General features: G+C 42.5%; 3 protein-coding genes across 3 annotated transcripts; 2 read left to right on the forward strand and 1 right to left on the reverse strand.

The window, feature by feature from the left end:
* Positions 1 to 176: 176 nt before the first annotated feature.
* On the forward strand, positions 177 to 12,924 carry pdpr (pyruvate dehydrogenase phosphatase regulatory subunit). Its single transcript, XM_086071738.1, has 18 exons — positions 177 to 323; positions 1,167 to 1,450; positions 1,597 to 1,730; positions 1,798 to 1,879; positions 2,709 to 2,872; positions 2,945 to 3,066; positions 3,415 to 3,532; positions 4,488 to 4,637; positions 5,693 to 5,885; positions 6,127 to 6,251; positions 6,364 to 6,519; positions 7,504 to 7,637; positions 7,771 to 7,919; positions 8,519 to 8,631; positions 8,703 to 8,797; positions 8,937 to 9,026; positions 10,440 to 10,622; positions 10,772 to 12,924. The coding sequence occupies exons 2-18, from the start codon at positions 1,182 to 1,184 to the stop codon at positions 11,180 to 11,182; spliced, it is 2,688 nt and encodes an 895-aa protein (XP_085927864.1). The 5' UTR covers positions 177 to 323; positions 1,167 to 1,181; the 3' UTR covers positions 11,183 to 12,924.
* Positions 12,434 to 14,651, reverse strand: mrps11 (mitochondrial ribosomal protein S11). The gene is made up of 6 exons (XM_086071739.1): positions 14,476 to 14,651; positions 14,233 to 14,322; positions 14,056 to 14,154; positions 13,523 to 13,652; positions 13,369 to 13,434; positions 12,434 to 13,172 (listed from the first exon to the last, which is right to left on the reverse strand). Exons 1-6 carry the CDS (start codon positions 14,550 to 14,552, stop codon positions 13,065 to 13,067), a joined length of 570 nt encoding a protein of 189 aa, XP_085927865.1. The 5' UTR covers positions 14,553 to 14,651; the 3' UTR covers positions 12,434 to 13,064.
* A 443-nt stretch (positions 14,652 to 15,094) lies between these two features.
* On the forward strand, positions 15,095 to 17,019 carry mrpl46 (mitochondrial ribosomal protein L46). Its single transcript, XM_086071718.1, has 4 exons — positions 15,095 to 15,390; positions 15,812 to 16,013; positions 16,174 to 16,344; positions 16,637 to 17,019. Exons 1-4 carry the CDS (start codon positions 15,130 to 15,132, stop codon positions 16,885 to 16,887), a joined length of 885 nt encoding a protein of 294 aa, XP_085927844.1. The 5' UTR covers positions 15,095 to 15,129; the 3' UTR covers positions 16,888 to 17,019.
* The last annotated feature ends 666 nt before the right edge of the window (positions 17,020 to 17,685 follow it).

The raw sequence follows: 17,685 nt of genomic DNA on the forward strand, positions 1-17,685 counted from the left end.
TAAAACAACTGTACAACATTTAAGTAATGTATTAAAGTAAAATATGTCCTCTGCCTGAGGCGATGCGCTGTAAAATCAAAAACAAAACTTCCGGTAATGGCCTTTCAAAGTAAATCCACCCTTTCGCTATTACATTGAAATGTGATTCGGAAGTAGCATCCGCTTATGCTGATGGTATTTTGCCTTCAGACTGGGATACTCGAATCGATTTGCCTGGCTTGGACCAAAACAAGAGTTCCTTCCGTCATCATAACACGATAACGCGCTGCTCTCACGTTTACATGTATACTGACGCTGAAATTCCACTGCGACTGAATTAGTTGGTAAGTGATAAACACGACCGAGTGACAGTAAAAGCAGAGCCGCCCTTCTGCATTTGGTTGACATTTTGATACTTTCTCCTTCGACATTGTTTGCTAGCCGTGTGTTAGCATTAGCCGCGGTAGCTGGCGCTTGGTGTGACGACCCCTCCACTCGAGCATAAGAGACAATTTAACATGTTTATAAAACAGTAAAAAGGTCGTGAAAGCACAAATATATCCATCTTAAGTGAATAAGGTCTGGACCGTGCTAAAGCTCGCGAGCTGTCAATTCTGGCACGACGAGCTTTCGAGGCTAGCAGAAGTCGACGAGTCCATTTGGGACACTTGAAGGACTTTTGTAAATTGACTTGTGGAGTGCAGGCGTGATTTAAAATTTTCCTTCATACAATAATTCTCAACTGCCACCCTGGGAGCCGCATACAGTCGCAAGGTTTGACCCCCTTGATTTGGTACTAAAGAAAGAGGAGAAAACAGTCCTTTGTAAACATTTACACGCACTCTTCGCCAATAGTGGAGATACAGTATTCGGTTTTTGGGTGAAATTTCAGGCTCAACCTAAAATGCACTGTCACCTTTCCAGCTAAATTTGACGTTCTGTAAACTTGAAAGACCCAATAGACTTCAAAGAAGTCAATTTCTAGGTCTTCTTTTTGCAACCTGCTGATTGATGATACAGTGCAGCCCAGCTTCTGGACAGCAAACTTTATGACTACTAGTATGAAAAATAAAATCAAATAAAATCGAGAAGCAAACACAATCAATCTCCAGCAACATTTGAACGGCCTTGAAAAGCTTGCTGTTAGTGTTGCATTATTGTGTGTGTGTGTGTGTGTGTGTCAACAGAGAGCACCGGCAGCCATGTGTAGCTGTGTGCGGAGCTCCAGGGCTCTGTCCCCCGCCATGCTCCCCAGGCTGCTGCTGCCTCACACGGGTTACGCGTTGGCCGGCAGGGGCCTGTGGACTTCCACCAACTGCATGCAGACGGCGAGCGGGGACTCTTCCCAGCCGCTGCCACTGCCCAGCCAGGCCCGCGTGGTCATCTGTGGAGGGGGCATCGTGGGAACTTCGGTGGCGTATCACTTGGCTAAGCTGGGCTGGACTGATATCGTTCTCCTGGAACAGGGCAGGTATGCCATTTCTTCGAGAATTCAACTATTTTCTAGTAGAGTCACAAGAGGGGGGGGGGGGCAGATTAAAATGACACAGATTAAGTGCACAAATCCTTCTACTCTCACGATTTTTTAATATTCGTTATCGTTTTGTCTTTTGACAGACTAGGAGCGGGAACCACCAAACTCTGCGCTGGCATCGTCAGTGTGGCCAAGCCAATCTCCATTGAGTGCAAAATGGCCGATTACTCCAACACTCTGTATCAGCAGCTCGAGAAGGAAACTGGAGTCAAGACAGGTAAGCCGCCACAGTATCTTTGCCAGACGTCCATCTTGGAATCTGGCCTCCATTTTGTGTTTTTCAGGCTACGTGAAGACAGGCTCTCTGTGTTTGGCTCAGAATCAGGACCGTTTCATTTCGCTGAAGCGCCTCGCATCGAGACTCAAGTGAGACTTTGCAGTCACATTTATTATTCATTTGGTGGAATCTCTAAAGTTGAATAAATTGTTCATTATTCAAAAATATTCTGAAAAATACACCTCCAAAGACGCACATAAATCTTCAGAAGTCGTCGTTTGTGATGGCATATCATACTTTAGCATATGTCGCTAAATTTCAGCTCATTGAGACGTTAACAGCAGGAATGTCATTCAATCTCATTTTCATCGCTGGCTACATTGTGGTTAAAATCATGTCAATGTTTCACATTATTACATTTACAGCACAATTCCCCTTACATTTAATTGTTATTATGCAATATCCATCCATCCATCCATTTTCTGTACCGCTTGTCCTCACAAGGGTCGCGGGGGTTGCTGGAGCCTATCCCAGCTGGCTTCGGGCAGTAGGCGGGGTTACACCCTGAACTGGTTGCCAGCCAATCGCAGGGCACACAGAGACGAACAACCATACTCACAATCGCACCTATGGACAATTTGGAGTGTCCAATTCACCTGCCATGCATGTTTTTGGAATGTGGGAGGAAACCGGAGCACCCGGAGAAAAGCCACGCAAGCACGGGGGAGAACATGCAAAATCCACCCAGGAAGGCCGAAGCCCGGACTTGATCTCACAACCTTTGCACTGGGAGGCGGACGTCTTATGCAATATATATTTTTAAATGAAAAAAATATTAAATAAAAAAAGCATGTGTGTAGTCACCATGTATTAAAATGAATAATTATTTATTGTAGTTATATGTACTTTTTTTTAACGCTTGATGGTGAAAATGGTTCAAATATAAACCGTTACTTGTGTATCTCTGTGCTTTTCCAGGGTGATGGGAATCAGCTGTAACATCGTGAAACCCAAAGACGTGGCCAAACTGCACCCCATGGTGAACATTCACGACTTGGTAGGGGCGCTCCACCTGCCCGCCGACGCCGTGGTGTCGCCGCCGGACGTCAATCATGCCCTCGCCGTGGCGGCCGCTGGACAAGGCATGGCACGCCATTTGTAATTTTATACCAAATGTTGAATGCCTAATTCTCCTGTTGTGACTCTCCACTCAGGGGTTCAAATCTTGGAGAGAACCAGCGTTCAGCAAGTTCTGGTGGAGAAGGGCCACGTGATGGCAGTGGAGACGGACCGTGGTTCCATCGAGTGTGAATATTTTGTTAATTGTGCTGGACAGGTAAAAAAATATATATATATGGGATGGTATCATGCACAAGGGTTTAGGATTAACTCTTAATGGTGGAGGAGACATATTAATATTGATATTAAAACAGTTGCCATGTGTCTTAATAAAAATGTGTCTTGATATTCTTGGGTCAAATTACACCAGCATGTGATCTGATTCTTGGCAAAAATATATTATTATTATTATTATTATAATAAGTCAGTATAATCAATAAAACTAAAAAAAAATTGTTTTTAATGCCATCATGCTGGAATGAGCGTTTTAGGCTTTAGTTTGTGAACCCAATCCGAAGAATGCCCTCGTATCGCAGTGTTTTTCTTTCTGAATGTGTTGCTTCAGTGGGCGTACGAGCTGGGCCAGGCGAGCGAAACCAAAGTCTCTGTCCCTCTTCATGGTTGCGAGCACTTCTACCTCCTCACCAAACCTCTTCAGGAGGACCTCCCGGCCGACATGCCAGGTCTCCCTCTCTCTCTCTCTCTGTCTCTGTCTCTGTCTCTGTCTCTGTCTCTGTCTCTCTCTCTCTCTCTCTCTCTCTCTCTCTGTCTCTGTCTCTCTCTCTCTCTCTCTCTCTCTCTCTCTCTGTCTCTCTGTCTCTGTCTCTCTCTCTGTCTCTGTCTCTGTCTCTCTCTCTGTCTCTGTCTCTGTCTCTGTCTCTCTGTCTTTGTCTCTCTGTCTTTGTCTCTCTGTCTCTGTCTTTGTCTCTCTCTCTCTGTCTCTGTCTCTCTCTCTGTCTCTCTCTGTCTCTGTCTCTGTCTCTCTGTCTCTGTCTTTGTCTCTCTGTCTCTGTCTTTGTCTCTCTCTCTCTGTCTTTGTCTCTCTCTCTCTGTCTCTGTCTCTCTCTCTGTCTCTCTCTCTGTCTCTGTCTCTGTCTCTCTGTCTCTCTCTCTGTCTCTGTCTCTGTCTCTCTGTCTCTGTCTTTGTCTCTCTGTCTCTGTCTCTCTCTCTGTCTCTGTCTCTGTCTCTGTCTCTGTCTCTGTCTCTGTCTGTCTCTCTCTCTCTCTCTCTCTCTCTCTCTCTCTGTCTCTCTCTCTCTCTCTCTCTCTCTCTCTCTCTCTCTCTCTCTCTCTATCTATAGACTGCCTCTAAATGTTGCCACTAAAATTATTAAAGTAATTATTAAGTACATTTTGATTTGGGAAGTCGGATTTATCCCACTTGGATTGCACTAGTTGCGACCTGAAAGCATTCCAGGTGAATATAAACAACAAAGATGGCCGTTTCCGATACTTGTTTTGTTTTGGTTCATCACAACACATTTTCACTGTTGTACAGTAGTTACACGTTATAAAACCAGTTTATTTCTTGACATAGTCTTTTGCTTTGTTTTATGTTTTTTTTTCTACAATATGGAGCGTTATTGGAGTTAGTTAAAGTCTTAAGTCAAGTTGCCACTGTCTGTAACTGTCTTCCAGTGGTGCTGGACATGGACGGGAGGATATACGCTCGGCCGTGGCAGGGAGGCCTGCTGTCGGGGGGCTTTGAGAAGAATCCCAAGCCCATCTTCACAGAAGGACGCAACCAGCTGGAAATTCAGAACATGCAGGAGGACTGGGACCACTTTGGTGAGAAACACTGGGAAAAGTGCAAAGGGCGGTTTGTTACATTCTTTTTTTATTAGCTTTCCAGCAGCGCTTGGGCACAAATTAGTCGGTAAATTAACCCAGACAACGGTTTAAAATGGCTTTGGGTACACATCATGAGAGTTTGTGTGGGGGGTGTCTTTCCTAACAAGACTTTTGTTCTTTCCCTTCTGGCTCAACCTTCTTCAGTAAAAAAAAAAAAAACAACAACAAAAAAGCAAGTCCGACCTATTTTTAAACCACCGTTTTCCCTTAGGCAAGTTTGTTTTAAAGCTGTTGCGTTTAACTACTTTTGTTTATGTGAGGATTTTTTTTCACCATCAAACGTGTTTACAGGCGCATACGGGCTGATTTAACGAGCGTTCTACGTTGGACACGGGCCTATGTTCGCCTTGCGTGTGAGCAGCGCTCCTTCGCCTTGGTGACCTTGAACGCTACTCCCCTAATGTAATCTGAGAGTGCTCAAGCTTGAGGGGTGGTCGTAAAGTTCAAGCCAAACCTGGATTCCTTATGTTTGCGCACATATAATTCAGCCTTTTATAAGTGTGTAAAGGAAAGTAACGGGACAAATGTACTGTTTATTCGTGCTGCTCTTTCAAGTTCAATGTAAAAAAATATTTATATTATAATGCACTTGCATAATTTGTAGAATTGACACAGTCCGTTGTTTATGGAATCTTAGGCAAGTGGAGGACATTTTGTGATTAAGGTTAACAAAAGTTGATTTTGTTTTTATATGGTAAAATAAAAATATAATTATTTTATCAATTAGTCTTTAATGGGACTTTACAGCTCCTTTTTTTAAATGACGAATCTTCAGGATAATTGTTAAATTTTTACATCATGTTTGTCCACATTAGCTGGCGTAAGCAAAAAAAAAAAAAAACTGGGCAATTTATCGGCACACCGCCATCTTGTATACCTTGACGCCTCATAGGTCAAATGATGAGCCCTGTAATATAAACCAAATTGAGTGCAACAACCGTCTTCCTGTTCAGTTTCGTTTGCTTTAGTAGGCTCTCCTCTGCTCCTCTCAGAGCCGATGCTCAGCGCGCTGCTGAGGAGAATGCCTGGTCTGGAGTCTGCTGAGATCCAGCAGCTGGTCAACTGCCCGGAATCCTTCACCCCGGACATGCGCTGCCTGATGGGCGAGACGCCGGGCGTCTCGGGCTACTACGTGCTCGCCGGCATGAACTCCTCGGGTCTGGCCTTCGCCGGAGGAGCTGGCAAGTGAGTCGTGCTAATACAGTAGTAAAGTCATAATTCCAGTAAATATTTGTATAAAACAGTAGTAAGTACGATGGTAACTATGTATTCTTATTTTCTTAAATAAAAAAAAAATATATAATAAGAAATCACTTCTCACACCTTCTGTTGACCATTTTGTTGATGCAGCAATTACAGCCTCAAATACAGCAAATGACTCCTGTCCCAATACTTTTGTCCATTAGTGTATTTAATTTTTTTCCAGGTATCTGGCCGAGTGGATGACCTACGGTTACCCCAGTGCCAACGTGTGGCCGCTGGACATCAAACGGTTTGGCAACCTGCAGAGCAGCCGCACCTTCCTGCGACACCGCGTGATGGAGGTCATGCGTGAGTGGCCATTTTGTTGTTGACGCTCACACAATTCACACCTCTTCAAACTAGAAGGGCAGTTCTATCCGGTCTGGTCCATGTGCATGTTTTGTTTTACGTGTGTTTCCAGCACTGTTGTACGAACTCAAAGTTCCTCGCTGGGACTTCCAGACGGGCAGGCAGCTTCGGACAAGTCCGCTGTATGACCGATTGGACACGCAGGGAGCTCGCTGGATGGAGAAACACGGCTTTGAGAGGCCCAAATACTTTGTCCCGCATGGAAAAGGTACATAAGAGATTCTAAAATGGTGGCAGTGAAAGGTTGTTTGTTGGGCCAAGTCAGATAAGTCGACTTAAAACACAAAAAGGCCTGCCTCGAAGTTCCGCATTTACCTTAAATGATAATCACTAGCGCGCTAATGCTAATCTTGTTTGCTAACTGTTTAGCATAGGCTAATTTTGTTGGTGTTATTAGGGGTGGGAATCTTTGACTGTCTCACGATACGGGTTGATTACTATTTTTGGGTCTGCGATTCGATTCAGAGTCGATATTCGATTCAGAGTCGATATTCGATTCAGAGTCGATATTCGATTCAGAGTCGATATTCGATTCAGAGTCGATATTCGATTCAGAGTCGATATTCGATTCAGAGTCGATATTCGATTCAGAGTCGATATTCGATTCAGAGTCGATATTCGATTCAGATTTGATTTGATTGACAATGATTTCTACTTCAATTTATAGATGTGCAAAAAATAGTCATGATCTACTCCCGCCAATGCTAATTAGCGTGCTAATCGCAGCACTTTTATCACTCAAAAGGAGGGCTTGTCATACAAAACGCTTCAGGAATGTATACGGAAAAGCATCTTAACATTATTTACCGGCATATGCTCTTCATACGCTGCAAACCCCCCTCAACTTTTATTGGCATAACTTGATCGTGACTTTTTCCCTTCTACTCTCTGTGGCTACAACTTAACAGTGTAACAGAATGCGTGGAATCACACTACCCCTAAGTGGCCAAATCAGGTACAACATGAACAGCGCTCTTAATAAAGGCACACACAAACAAGAGCAAGACAGTAAAACAATTTAAATAAACTTGATTTTGGGACATTTAAAATCTATTCTGAATCGTACTAAATGAGAATCGATAAAAAAAAGTTGAAAATTTAATTTCTTCTAAACAACCTTTATATGACTTTAGATGGATGGATGAGGGTGTCGAGTTTCATGAATAACTGACATTCTGGTTTGTCCCTGCAGATCTTTTATCTCTGGACCAGAGCAAGACCTTCTACAAGCCCGACTGGTTTGACATCGTCGGGGCGGAGGTGAAGTGCTGCAAGGAGGCCGTCTGCGTCATTGACATGTCGTCCTTCACCAAATTTGAACTCACTGTAAGTCTGCCTTCGTTCATTTCATTTTCACATCATTGCAACAATTGAGCCTCAATAGGAGCAATTGAAGCTCATGTGCTTGTGCGTGTGCACCTCACGTGGCGTCTTCCGGGTCTGTCCCGCTGTCCGATAGTCCTCGGGCGATGAGGCCCTGGACCTGCTGCAGCACCTGTGTGCCAACGACCTGGACGTTCCAGTTGGACACATCGTCCACACGGGCATGCTGAACCAACGGGGAGGCTACGAGAACGACTGCAGCGTAGTGCGCATCAGCAAAAACAGGTTCAAGAAAAAAGACCTTGAAAAAAAACCAAAAGGGGTTCTCAACCTTTTGGGGTCTAGCGTGCCATCCCGATTTAACTCATTCACTGCCATTGACGGCTATAAACGTCAAAAATTCATTTGAACTATTTCTATTAGTTGAACATTTTTTCCCCACTTTTTTAACAAGAGTATGAAAACCTAGAATGTTTTTATTGTACATTTAGAACAGATATAAAATTTGTGATGAATCGTGAGTTAACTAGTGAAGTCATGCAATTAATTACGATAAAAAAAAAATCGCCCGTTGCCCCTAATTTTTCATATTCTTTTTTTTTTTAATTATGAATTGATGGCAGTGAATGAGTTTAACACAACTAACGTGTACCTCCATAGGAAATGAAAAGTTGCCTATTTTTGGAGGAAAAAGTCAAAGTTATGACAGTGCATATTTCGAAACAAGTGCTTTTTAATAATCAAACAAACTTTCAACGGCAAGTTCAAGCCATGATCTTCAACTCGGCGCATTTCACAGTCGAGTGTCAAGCGGTTGGGAGGAGAAGCGAGCCTTCCGAGGAACCCTGGAATTGACGACCTTCCCATTGTTGCGTCCTCTGCAGCTTCTTCATCATCTCCCCAACTGACCAGCAAGTGCACTGTTGGTCGTGGATCAAGAAACATATGCCCAATGACCCGCACCTTCACCTCGAGGACGTCAGCTGGAAGTACACAGGTAATAAGCCTGCTGCATTCCACGTGCGCTCACTTGCACTTCTACCACAAGAACAACATCTTCTCTTTCAGCTCTAAATCTGATTGGACCTCGTGCCACGGACGTCCTGGCGGAGCTTTCATACGTTTCCATGACGCCTGACCACTTTCCCTCCATGTTCTGCAAGGTGGGTTCACGTTTCATACCTTTTGCGGCAATGAGAAAACCGCTAAGTTCATTCTGCATTCTGTATCTTCAAAGAATAGAATGAGGCGTTTTGTTCAGAATGTGACTTGATGGTAACATTTGTGACTGTGTGTTTGTAGGAGATGAGCGTGGGCTACGCTAACGGCATCCGAGTGATGAGCATGACGCACACGGGCGAGCCGGGCTTCATGCTCTACATCCCAATTGAGGTTCCCAACTTTATCGACACGCTTCTAAGGAATATTTGTTTTTTTGTTTTTAAACATAAGTGCACTGAATCGAAAAGTCTCCCATCCTATTTATCGAAATGCGTATCAAATTGTCTTTTATTAGAGAGATTCACACGCCTAATATATGTACAGGATATACTGCGTACAGTCAGTCAAAATAATGTATACACACATCAGGAATATAAAAACATGGGAACATGTTTTTTTTTCCTGTACAAGAATAAAGTGTAATTGCGCATCCACTACAGTAGGTGGCAGTGGCGTTCTTATCGTCAGAGAGTGCAAAAGTACTTAAGAGATGTACTTAACGTAATTTTATCGACAAATTAAATGATCCTAGTTACAGTATTGTGACTTAAGTCAATTTTTATTTCGCTTTGAGTTTTGTTTTTTAAATTTAGATAGTTTAATTAATTTTTAGGGTGGTTCTGTTAATTTTTTGACCAGTTTTTTTATGCTTAGTTTTAGTTAGTTTCAGTATGAATTTTTCTTTTAAATGTGTATTACTTGTGCGCAATATTTAATAAACACCATGGTAAAATGAAAACATCACTTCAGTGTGACACTTTCAAACCTCTTTATTTCGGTTATTGCCAAAATAAATCAACTTAAAATCACATTCAAAATTATCCCCAAAAGCTCATGTATTAAATTACCAAAGACTAAAACGAAGGACATTTTTGCTCTAATTAGTTAGCTTTGTAAACATAAAATGTAGTTTCAGTTAGTTTTCGTTTTTTAAAAAGTATCTTCGTTTTTATTTTATTTCGTTAACGAAATTGTTTTTTGGAATTATAGTTTTAGTTTTTTCGTTAGTTTTCATTCATTCGAATAACCTTGCGGCGGAGAGTTGGGATGCTGCTGACCCTGCGAACTCTCTGCACCTTCTGTTTTTGTTTAAAATTAAAGATAAGTAAAAATGTAATACTCCCAGATATTTTTTAATTTTGTAATACTTTATTTACTATTGAAAACAGTTGTTTAAGTGTTTATTTAACTTTTGAAAACATGCTACTGCCCCCGGGAGATCCTGGAACTTGTTGTTCGATTTTTTAAACAACGATGTCTATTTTGTTTTGTTTCTTAACTCCAACATTTTACGAACCCTTAAAGTTGTTCGATAAACATATGCTTTAAAACTCGCCCCAAAAATTAAGAGCTGAAGTTTGTATTATTTTATTTTTTTAATGCCAATATTTACCCTTTTAGCAAAATCGGTTATCGGCGTCCTTGACTACTAATAATCGGTAATGGCCCTGATAAAAACATATCAGTCTATCTCTACTTAAAATGGATATCAAGGATGTCAAATAGACACGCAAACGGCTTCCCACACACTCCCCCTACAAATGCGTTGTTGAACGTCTCCTCTCCCACTTCTCTTCCTCATAGTACGCGCTGCACGTTTACAACGAGGTGATGTCGGTGGGCCAGAAGTACGGCATCCGCAACGCCGGGTACTACGCACTGCGCAGCCTGCGCATTGAAAAGTTCTTTGCCTTCTGGGGACAAGACCTGGACGCCTTCACCACGCCGCTGGAGTGCGGACGGGAATTCCGCGTCAAGTTTGACAAGGTAGGACGGTCCAGCTGCTTCTCATATTGTGCATACTGTTCAGTCAATGGCTGAAAACGGGGCACTCCCAAGTCAACCCCACATAGCGAAATCCTTTGTGGCGTTAGTGCTAACAAGCGTGGCGTGTTCTGTCATGTTGCAATCTCAAGGACACGGATTTTGTGGGTCGCGCGGCTCTGCTGCAGCAGCGCCACGACGGCGTCTTCCGCCGCTTCGTCATGTTGGTCCTGGACGACCACGATACGGAGCTGGACCTGTGGCCCTGGTGGGGCGAGCCCATCTACTGCAACGGCCACCTGGCGGGGGCCACCACCAGCAGCGCCTACAGCTACACCCTGGAGAGGCACGTGTGCCTCGGTTTCGTGTCGCCGCCCCCCGGAACCAACGGCCTGCCCTCCGCCGTCACCCCGGACTTCATCAACCGAGGAGACTACGAGGTGGACGTGGCCGGGCAGAGGTACCCGGCCAAGGCCAAGCTCTACCCCTTCAGCTCGCTCTTCAGCCAGCAGCACCGCAGACGCAAAGACGACCTGGAGCTCAGCAACCTCCACGGCGAGTGACGGCGACCCAAAGATCACCACGTTTCAAGTGCAATATTCGGCAAAAAGAGGGCCAAGTCAGCCGTTTCCTTTATTTCTCTGGAGTCAAAGTGCCTTGGCGGAGGTCACGTCAGCTCTGTAAACGCGTTCGTCCTCCGCAGTTGGAAGACATGTAAGTTCTTCACACTTGAAGAGTCTCTGCTGTTGCTTCCTCTCGCCATCCTGTTTGCACCGTCAACCGATTACTCATATTTACATGTGACGTTACGAGAAAGTGTTTTTAAAAATGCGACAAAAATGTTGCAACATACAAGAATAGTCGTCATGTTATGAGAATGAGGTGTAAAGTTAAGTGGAGAAATTGTTTATCAGGGAAAAAGTCAAATGTTAAATTAAAACGTTATTCTTTGAGGAATTAATGTTGTAATTTACAACAAAACATTTACAATTTTTAATCATAATGTTACGATACGTTTGGATTTAATACAAAAAAAATGATGAATGTCTCATGAAAAAGCTGTACAATTAAAGTTCCTTTTCTTTGATGGAGAAAACTTGTAATTTGCAACAATAAAATTGTAAAGTTATGAGAAAGAAGTCGGAATTTTATGCTAAGTTGATTTATTTTCTTTTATTATAGAGAATTTTGCAAAGTCATGTTTAAAAAAACTCAAGTTAGACATTTGTATTTCTAAAGTCTGAATAGATGTAAAATAAAGGGAAAGTTATCATGCCAAATAAGAAAAAGTTAGTACAGTCTTAATGTAACGTTTAAAAGATATAAAATATTTGAATATTACAAGTCAAAAAACAGGTTGTAGTGTTAAGTGACAATGTATTTTTTGGAGGGGAAAGTCCTCATTTCACAAGAATAATGGGGACAAGAGCTGCACTATTACTTGTGTGTTCAATTATTATTAGGTCCCATTGTTGTGGGGAAAAGGAAGGAAGTTGCATTGAAAAAAAGATTAATTCTAGAAAGTCGTCATTACAAAATTGTTATTTGCATGCTAGCATATTTGAGCAAAATGAGACATTTTAAGATTTCTTTTGTAATCCATTTTGTTATTTTAAGTTTAACATTTACAAATCAAGCTTGTTTTACACATAGCTTTTCATATTTTTACTTAATTTTGATCAAACTTTGTTTCTGGTTAATATTGTATTCCCAGTTATCTCATTACATTTTTTTTTTTTTTTTTTAGATTGTCATAAATGTATTTTCCCAGGAACAACCACTCATAAATGACATTTTCATGCATTTCACCCACATAATTTCCACAACTTTATTTTCTTGAATTATTCTCTTCCCTTTAGTCCTGCCTGAAATCTATTATGTGTCAAAAAAGAAAATCACTGCAGTCCAGATTAGTTTTTTTTTAATACTAAGTGAGGATGTCATCTGCGTGATATCCTGTTCTGCTGCGCAATTGATGCCTGCCATGCTGTCATTTGAAGCATGCACAGTAAGATATATCAGATCATCCTAATCAGTGTGAAGTACTTTTTCATATATATATTTTTTTTAAATCTCTGGACTATGTTGTTGATCACTTCTGGCGGGCTATTTTAGCATAAGTCTGTGTCGTCCATTTTGCTGCACGTCATGACTACATGAATAATGCAAGTCTGCCATTAGGGACTTTTCAAATAGAAACGCACCACTTGAGGATATATTTATATGAAATGCATTCAAAAAGTTGATTTAGTTGTCTCGGTAACAGTGCATCATGTAAATGCAAATAAAAAGTCAAGTGGTGCAAGGTTGTTCTGGTCTTTTGGCTTCCATCTGTCTGCTGCTTGAGTTGTCATGACGACTGGTCGTGTCCATATTTTCTGATGAAGCTTTATTGTCACAGTGGCAAGAAATTTTGAAACTTTTTTTTTTTGGGGGGGGGGGGTGTCATATCCTCCGGGCTTTACGCGGTCGGCAGCCGTTGTGCGGCACAGGTGTGTTGTCCGTGATTGAGACCACATCCAGGCCCCCCATCTCCAAGCCTTTAATGGCAGACTGCAACAAAACACAGGGAGGAAATACAAATATAATTCCTGGTCACAATCCAAACGTTTTGATAAATTATACAAACACCCATATCGTTACTACTAATCTGTAGTACAAACTACTATTAATAGTGGCAACATTGGTTAAAACAAACATTCATTTAATGACATTTGTTCAGATTGTTCCCCAATACTTGTTCACTCACCAAGCGGCCCGGACCGAGACCTTTGACGACAACACGGACAAACGTCACCCCCTTGGCTGTAGCTTTCTTCTCGGAGTGGAGAACAAAAAAAAAAGAAGAACAGATTAAGAACATGAAATATAATGTTGAGAACAAATGATCAATAAATACATACGGCCGCAGCGGAGATGGCGGCGGTCTGCGCAGCAACCGGTGTGGACTTCTTGTTGTTCTTGAAACCTTCCGTCCCGCACGAAGTCCTGACCAAGGACTTGCCCTCGCAGTCCGTCAGCTGGATGTGCGTGCTTAGATGGGGGAATATGTTCCGTGATATATGCATAAAGGTAAAGCTGCCTCATTCACTGCACCATTTGATTGGAACGCTACTAAAATCAAACATAATATAGTATATTGACTATGGTTCCATGGCTTAAGATCGCCCCAAGTAAGGAATTTTTGGGGGGGGGGATTTACGACCAGTTACTTTTTGCATTGTGTGTTGAGTCAAAATTTGAGTATACAAACTTTGCAGGATTTTTTTACATGACACTGTTGTCAAGTATTATGTACAGAGGGGTAAACATATATACATCATGTTGGTGGATATATATCATGAAAGGAAAATATATCATGGTGGTATTTTGTGTACTAAATATTTTTGGGGCGATACTTTAACGTTTGAAAACCACTACGAATGAATGAACATACTTGTTATACGTGGCTTTAATGTGCAGGATGTGCAACTCCTCAAACTTCTTTCCGGCCCACCTGAGTGGACTGTCCTGGCCAGGCAGCGGCGGGAAATGACTGCGGGTTCAAATCCAATCAATCAGTCAACAATCAATCCCTTCTATCCATACTCGCATCAATGGCAAAGGATGTCACCTAAAGTCTCTGGTGGCTTCAGAGGTGTCTTTGCTATTCGCTGCCGCCTCCTGGAGCTTGACGGCGGCGCTGTGGAACGTCCTGCTATTTCTAAACACAAAATGTCAGAGAGAAAACAATCACAATATGTTATCTCATCTTAACCTAACTGACCACGAGCTTCCGTTAGCTACCATCATGCAGGTATGCGTATACCGGGCTAGCGAGTTAGCATTCGGCATAAAAAAAAAAAAAACGACTTACAACGAGGTTCCTTTGGTGGAAGCTTGTCGACAAGCACTACCCAAAGAGTTTACGACTGAACAAGTTAATTTAAACATTTTAAACGGATGCAAACTTCACACAAATTAGCCACGAAAACACTACAAACGTGACATTGACGGCTCCCGGACACTAGCCGTAGTAGTACATAATAATGTTGTTACACTGGAAGGGGTAAATGAAACACGACAAAACACTTACCAATTAAAAGTACACATTTCATTGGAAATTTGACAAAATAAAAATGAAAATACATTGATTATTACATCATATATTATCGCCGAAACATTTTGTGGCACAATTAAACGTAACTTAAGACAGTATATTAGCACATATTCCCCCCACGATAATTAGAATGGACGAGTCCGCTGACTGCAAAGAATTGTGGGTGTAATTTGTGGCATTCACGAACCAATTCAAACCCTCGTAAATATCTCATCTATTATTTGAACGCACTATCGCTTTGTAGAGTTGATGTGCACGATGATGCAATACATTAATTTAAAAGACACAATTTTACTTAGCTATCTTATAATAATTTGGTAAAATAAGATAAAAGCGTAGGTCTTGTAGGTATTTACGGGGAGCTTGTGACAAAAAGATTTTTCTGCCTGGTAGTGAACGTCACAAAAGAAGATGGCGGCTCCCTGTGGTAGGATGGCGAGCCAACCGCTGCTACGTTATCTCTCTGCTTTTGAGAGGACCCCGGCGGCGAACTGTGTGTTTCGTACGTTTTCCAACAGTTCCCTTTGCCTTTCGAACTTGCGGAACAAATTAGTATCGGAAACACCGCGTTCCCCGTGGACTCTAATGGCTGCGGTGTGTTTGCAGCGGCCGCCGGTCATCTCGGCAGATCTGAGTCCGGTGGAGCAGCGCTATGCTCGCTTGATGCAGCAGGTGCGTTTCATACAGTCACAAAATAATGCATTTCAACATTTTATAGTGTCGGGATTTACATACAGGTCACAAAAGTGTGTTTCGCTTTGCTCTGGTGTCAGACTGCCTTCTTTTCAGGAACGTAGTAAAGGACGTCACATACAAAATGGCGGCGCCCTTGAAGCCTAAAACTAGCTCAACTTAAAAATAACCCAAACAGGAATATCATATATATTGCGAATAAGAGTTGGGCTGCATGGACTTAATATAATGTTATGACATCATGCCAAATAGGTTCCACCCTTTTGTGGACTAAAATAGCAAGGAAAATAAAGCCTGTCTACAACTATGCCCATCCGTGATCTATCACCAAGTGACAGGATCAATGACGTTACGGATGGTAAGGATGGTGGATTTATTGCCTTCTTATCTCCATTGTCAGATGGAGCTGGAGAAAAGCATCCTGTCAGAGCACGAGCTGCGTCTGCTGGAGGACGCGGAGAGGCTGAGGAGAAAGCAGGCTGACGACTATGACGACGACGACGAAGATGAGAGCAACGATCAAGACATCGTGCTAACGCAGGACTTGGAGGACGAGTGGGAGCGCAAATTCAAGACGTTCAGCCCCGCGCCCCGAGCCACAGGTCAGGAAGACTGTAATCTAATATGCTTCTACTATTACTACTTCTTGTACTCTCGTCCTTCTCGCACTATTATTCCCTTTTACAATTCCCAAGGGTTGGTCAAGTGTGCGCCTCGGTTGCTAAGCAACGTCCGTCCCTGTGTGTGTGTGTGTGTGTACAGACGAGGTGGATAAGGACCTGAGCTCATGGCGGCGCCTCCTGTCCGACTCCCTGGTGCTGTTGTGTGAGCAGCAGGTAGGAAGCGACAAGCTGTGGCTGCTACCTCAGGCCCAGTGGCAGCCAGGAGAGACGCTGAGGCAAACGGCTCAGAGGGCGCTCGCCTCCCTCGCAGGTAAGCAGCCCAGCAGCCCCGCGCCCACGGTGGCCATGTTGGGAGCTTGAAACTGAAACCAAAATGTGAAATTTTGACATTAAGGCCTGACAATAGAAAGCGATTAAAAACATTGAATAACCCATTTGGAAACCTTTGTTTTCATGATGTAAATGGAATGAGTCTATTCCAGAGTCACTCACGGTGGCCATTTTAAAACCTGTTTTGCGTTCACCATAAAACGATTTTCTTTGCTGAGCAAATGATTGACAGCTTGGTGTCTTTTTTCGTCCCCCCCCCCCCCCCCGTACAGAGCCCGCCCTCAAGGCCACCTTCCTGGGCCAGGCACCGTGCGGTGTGTACAAGTACAAGCTGCCCAAAGCCGCCCGCAGCGACGCCTCAGTGGGCGCCAAGATCTTCTTCTTCAAGGCCATCCTGGCGCGTGATTCCCTACCCAACACGGAACCCAACGGCGCCCTCATGTGGCTGAACAAACGAGAACTGCAAAGCTTCCTGAAGCCGGCCTACATGATGAAAGTGGAGCGATTCGTCATTGGCCCCTGAGTCGTTTTATTAGGTGCACCTGCAACACCAAAACAGGCTTGATGCCAGTAACTGAACTGTATATAGTTCAGGTGTACCTAATCAAGTGTCTTTGTTCTTCCTTTCACTGTACAAATAAATCATTTTTCCACACATGCAGTGCAACTCTATCTGACTTGTAGTGAATTAAAAGATATACAAAGAAATTTTAAAATAATAAATATTGAAAAAATCTAATTATTCTTACAATTTAGTGCTTAATTTGAAAAAAAAATACTAAAAGTAAATATTTTAGAAATATCATTTATTTGAAAGTATTTTTTTCTGTATTATGATCTCATGATTCATATACAGTGGTACCTCGGAGTTTGAACATAATTTGTTCTTGCGAAGTGTTCAAAGTCTGAGATGTTCAATCTCCGAAAAAAAAAATTCCCATAGGAAATAATGTAAATGCAATTAATCCGTTCCCAAGCTCCAAAAACAGAAAATTACTATTTTAATTTCTATTTATGTTTGATACATTTACAGTACAGTACAGTATTTAAACAAAAACACCTTACCTTACCTGTTGTGGTGTGATGGCATCAGTGGATGAAGAATGCTATGTTAATGCTAGCATTAGTTCAGTGCTGGGTTTGTCTATTTTACATTGGGCATATTGTTAGACTACTAAACAGTTCCTGCGCGCGTTTAACGTCAGGCACGTTGTTGAACAGCTAAAGGTGGTCCTCGTGCCAGTATTTACAGAAGTAGTTATAGTAGTTACAACGGCGCGATAATCTTCCTAATTCCACTGTGGTTCGTAGCACTGTATGT

This window comes from Leptonotus elevatus, chromosome 3, assembly GCF_054856555.1.
Source record: "Leptonotus elevatus isolate MCC_2025b chromosome 3, RoL_Lele_1.0, whole genome shotgun sequence".
Classification (NCBI taxonomy): Eukaryota; Metazoa; Chordata; class Actinopteri; order Syngnathiformes; family Syngnathidae; genus Leptonotus; species Leptonotus elevatus.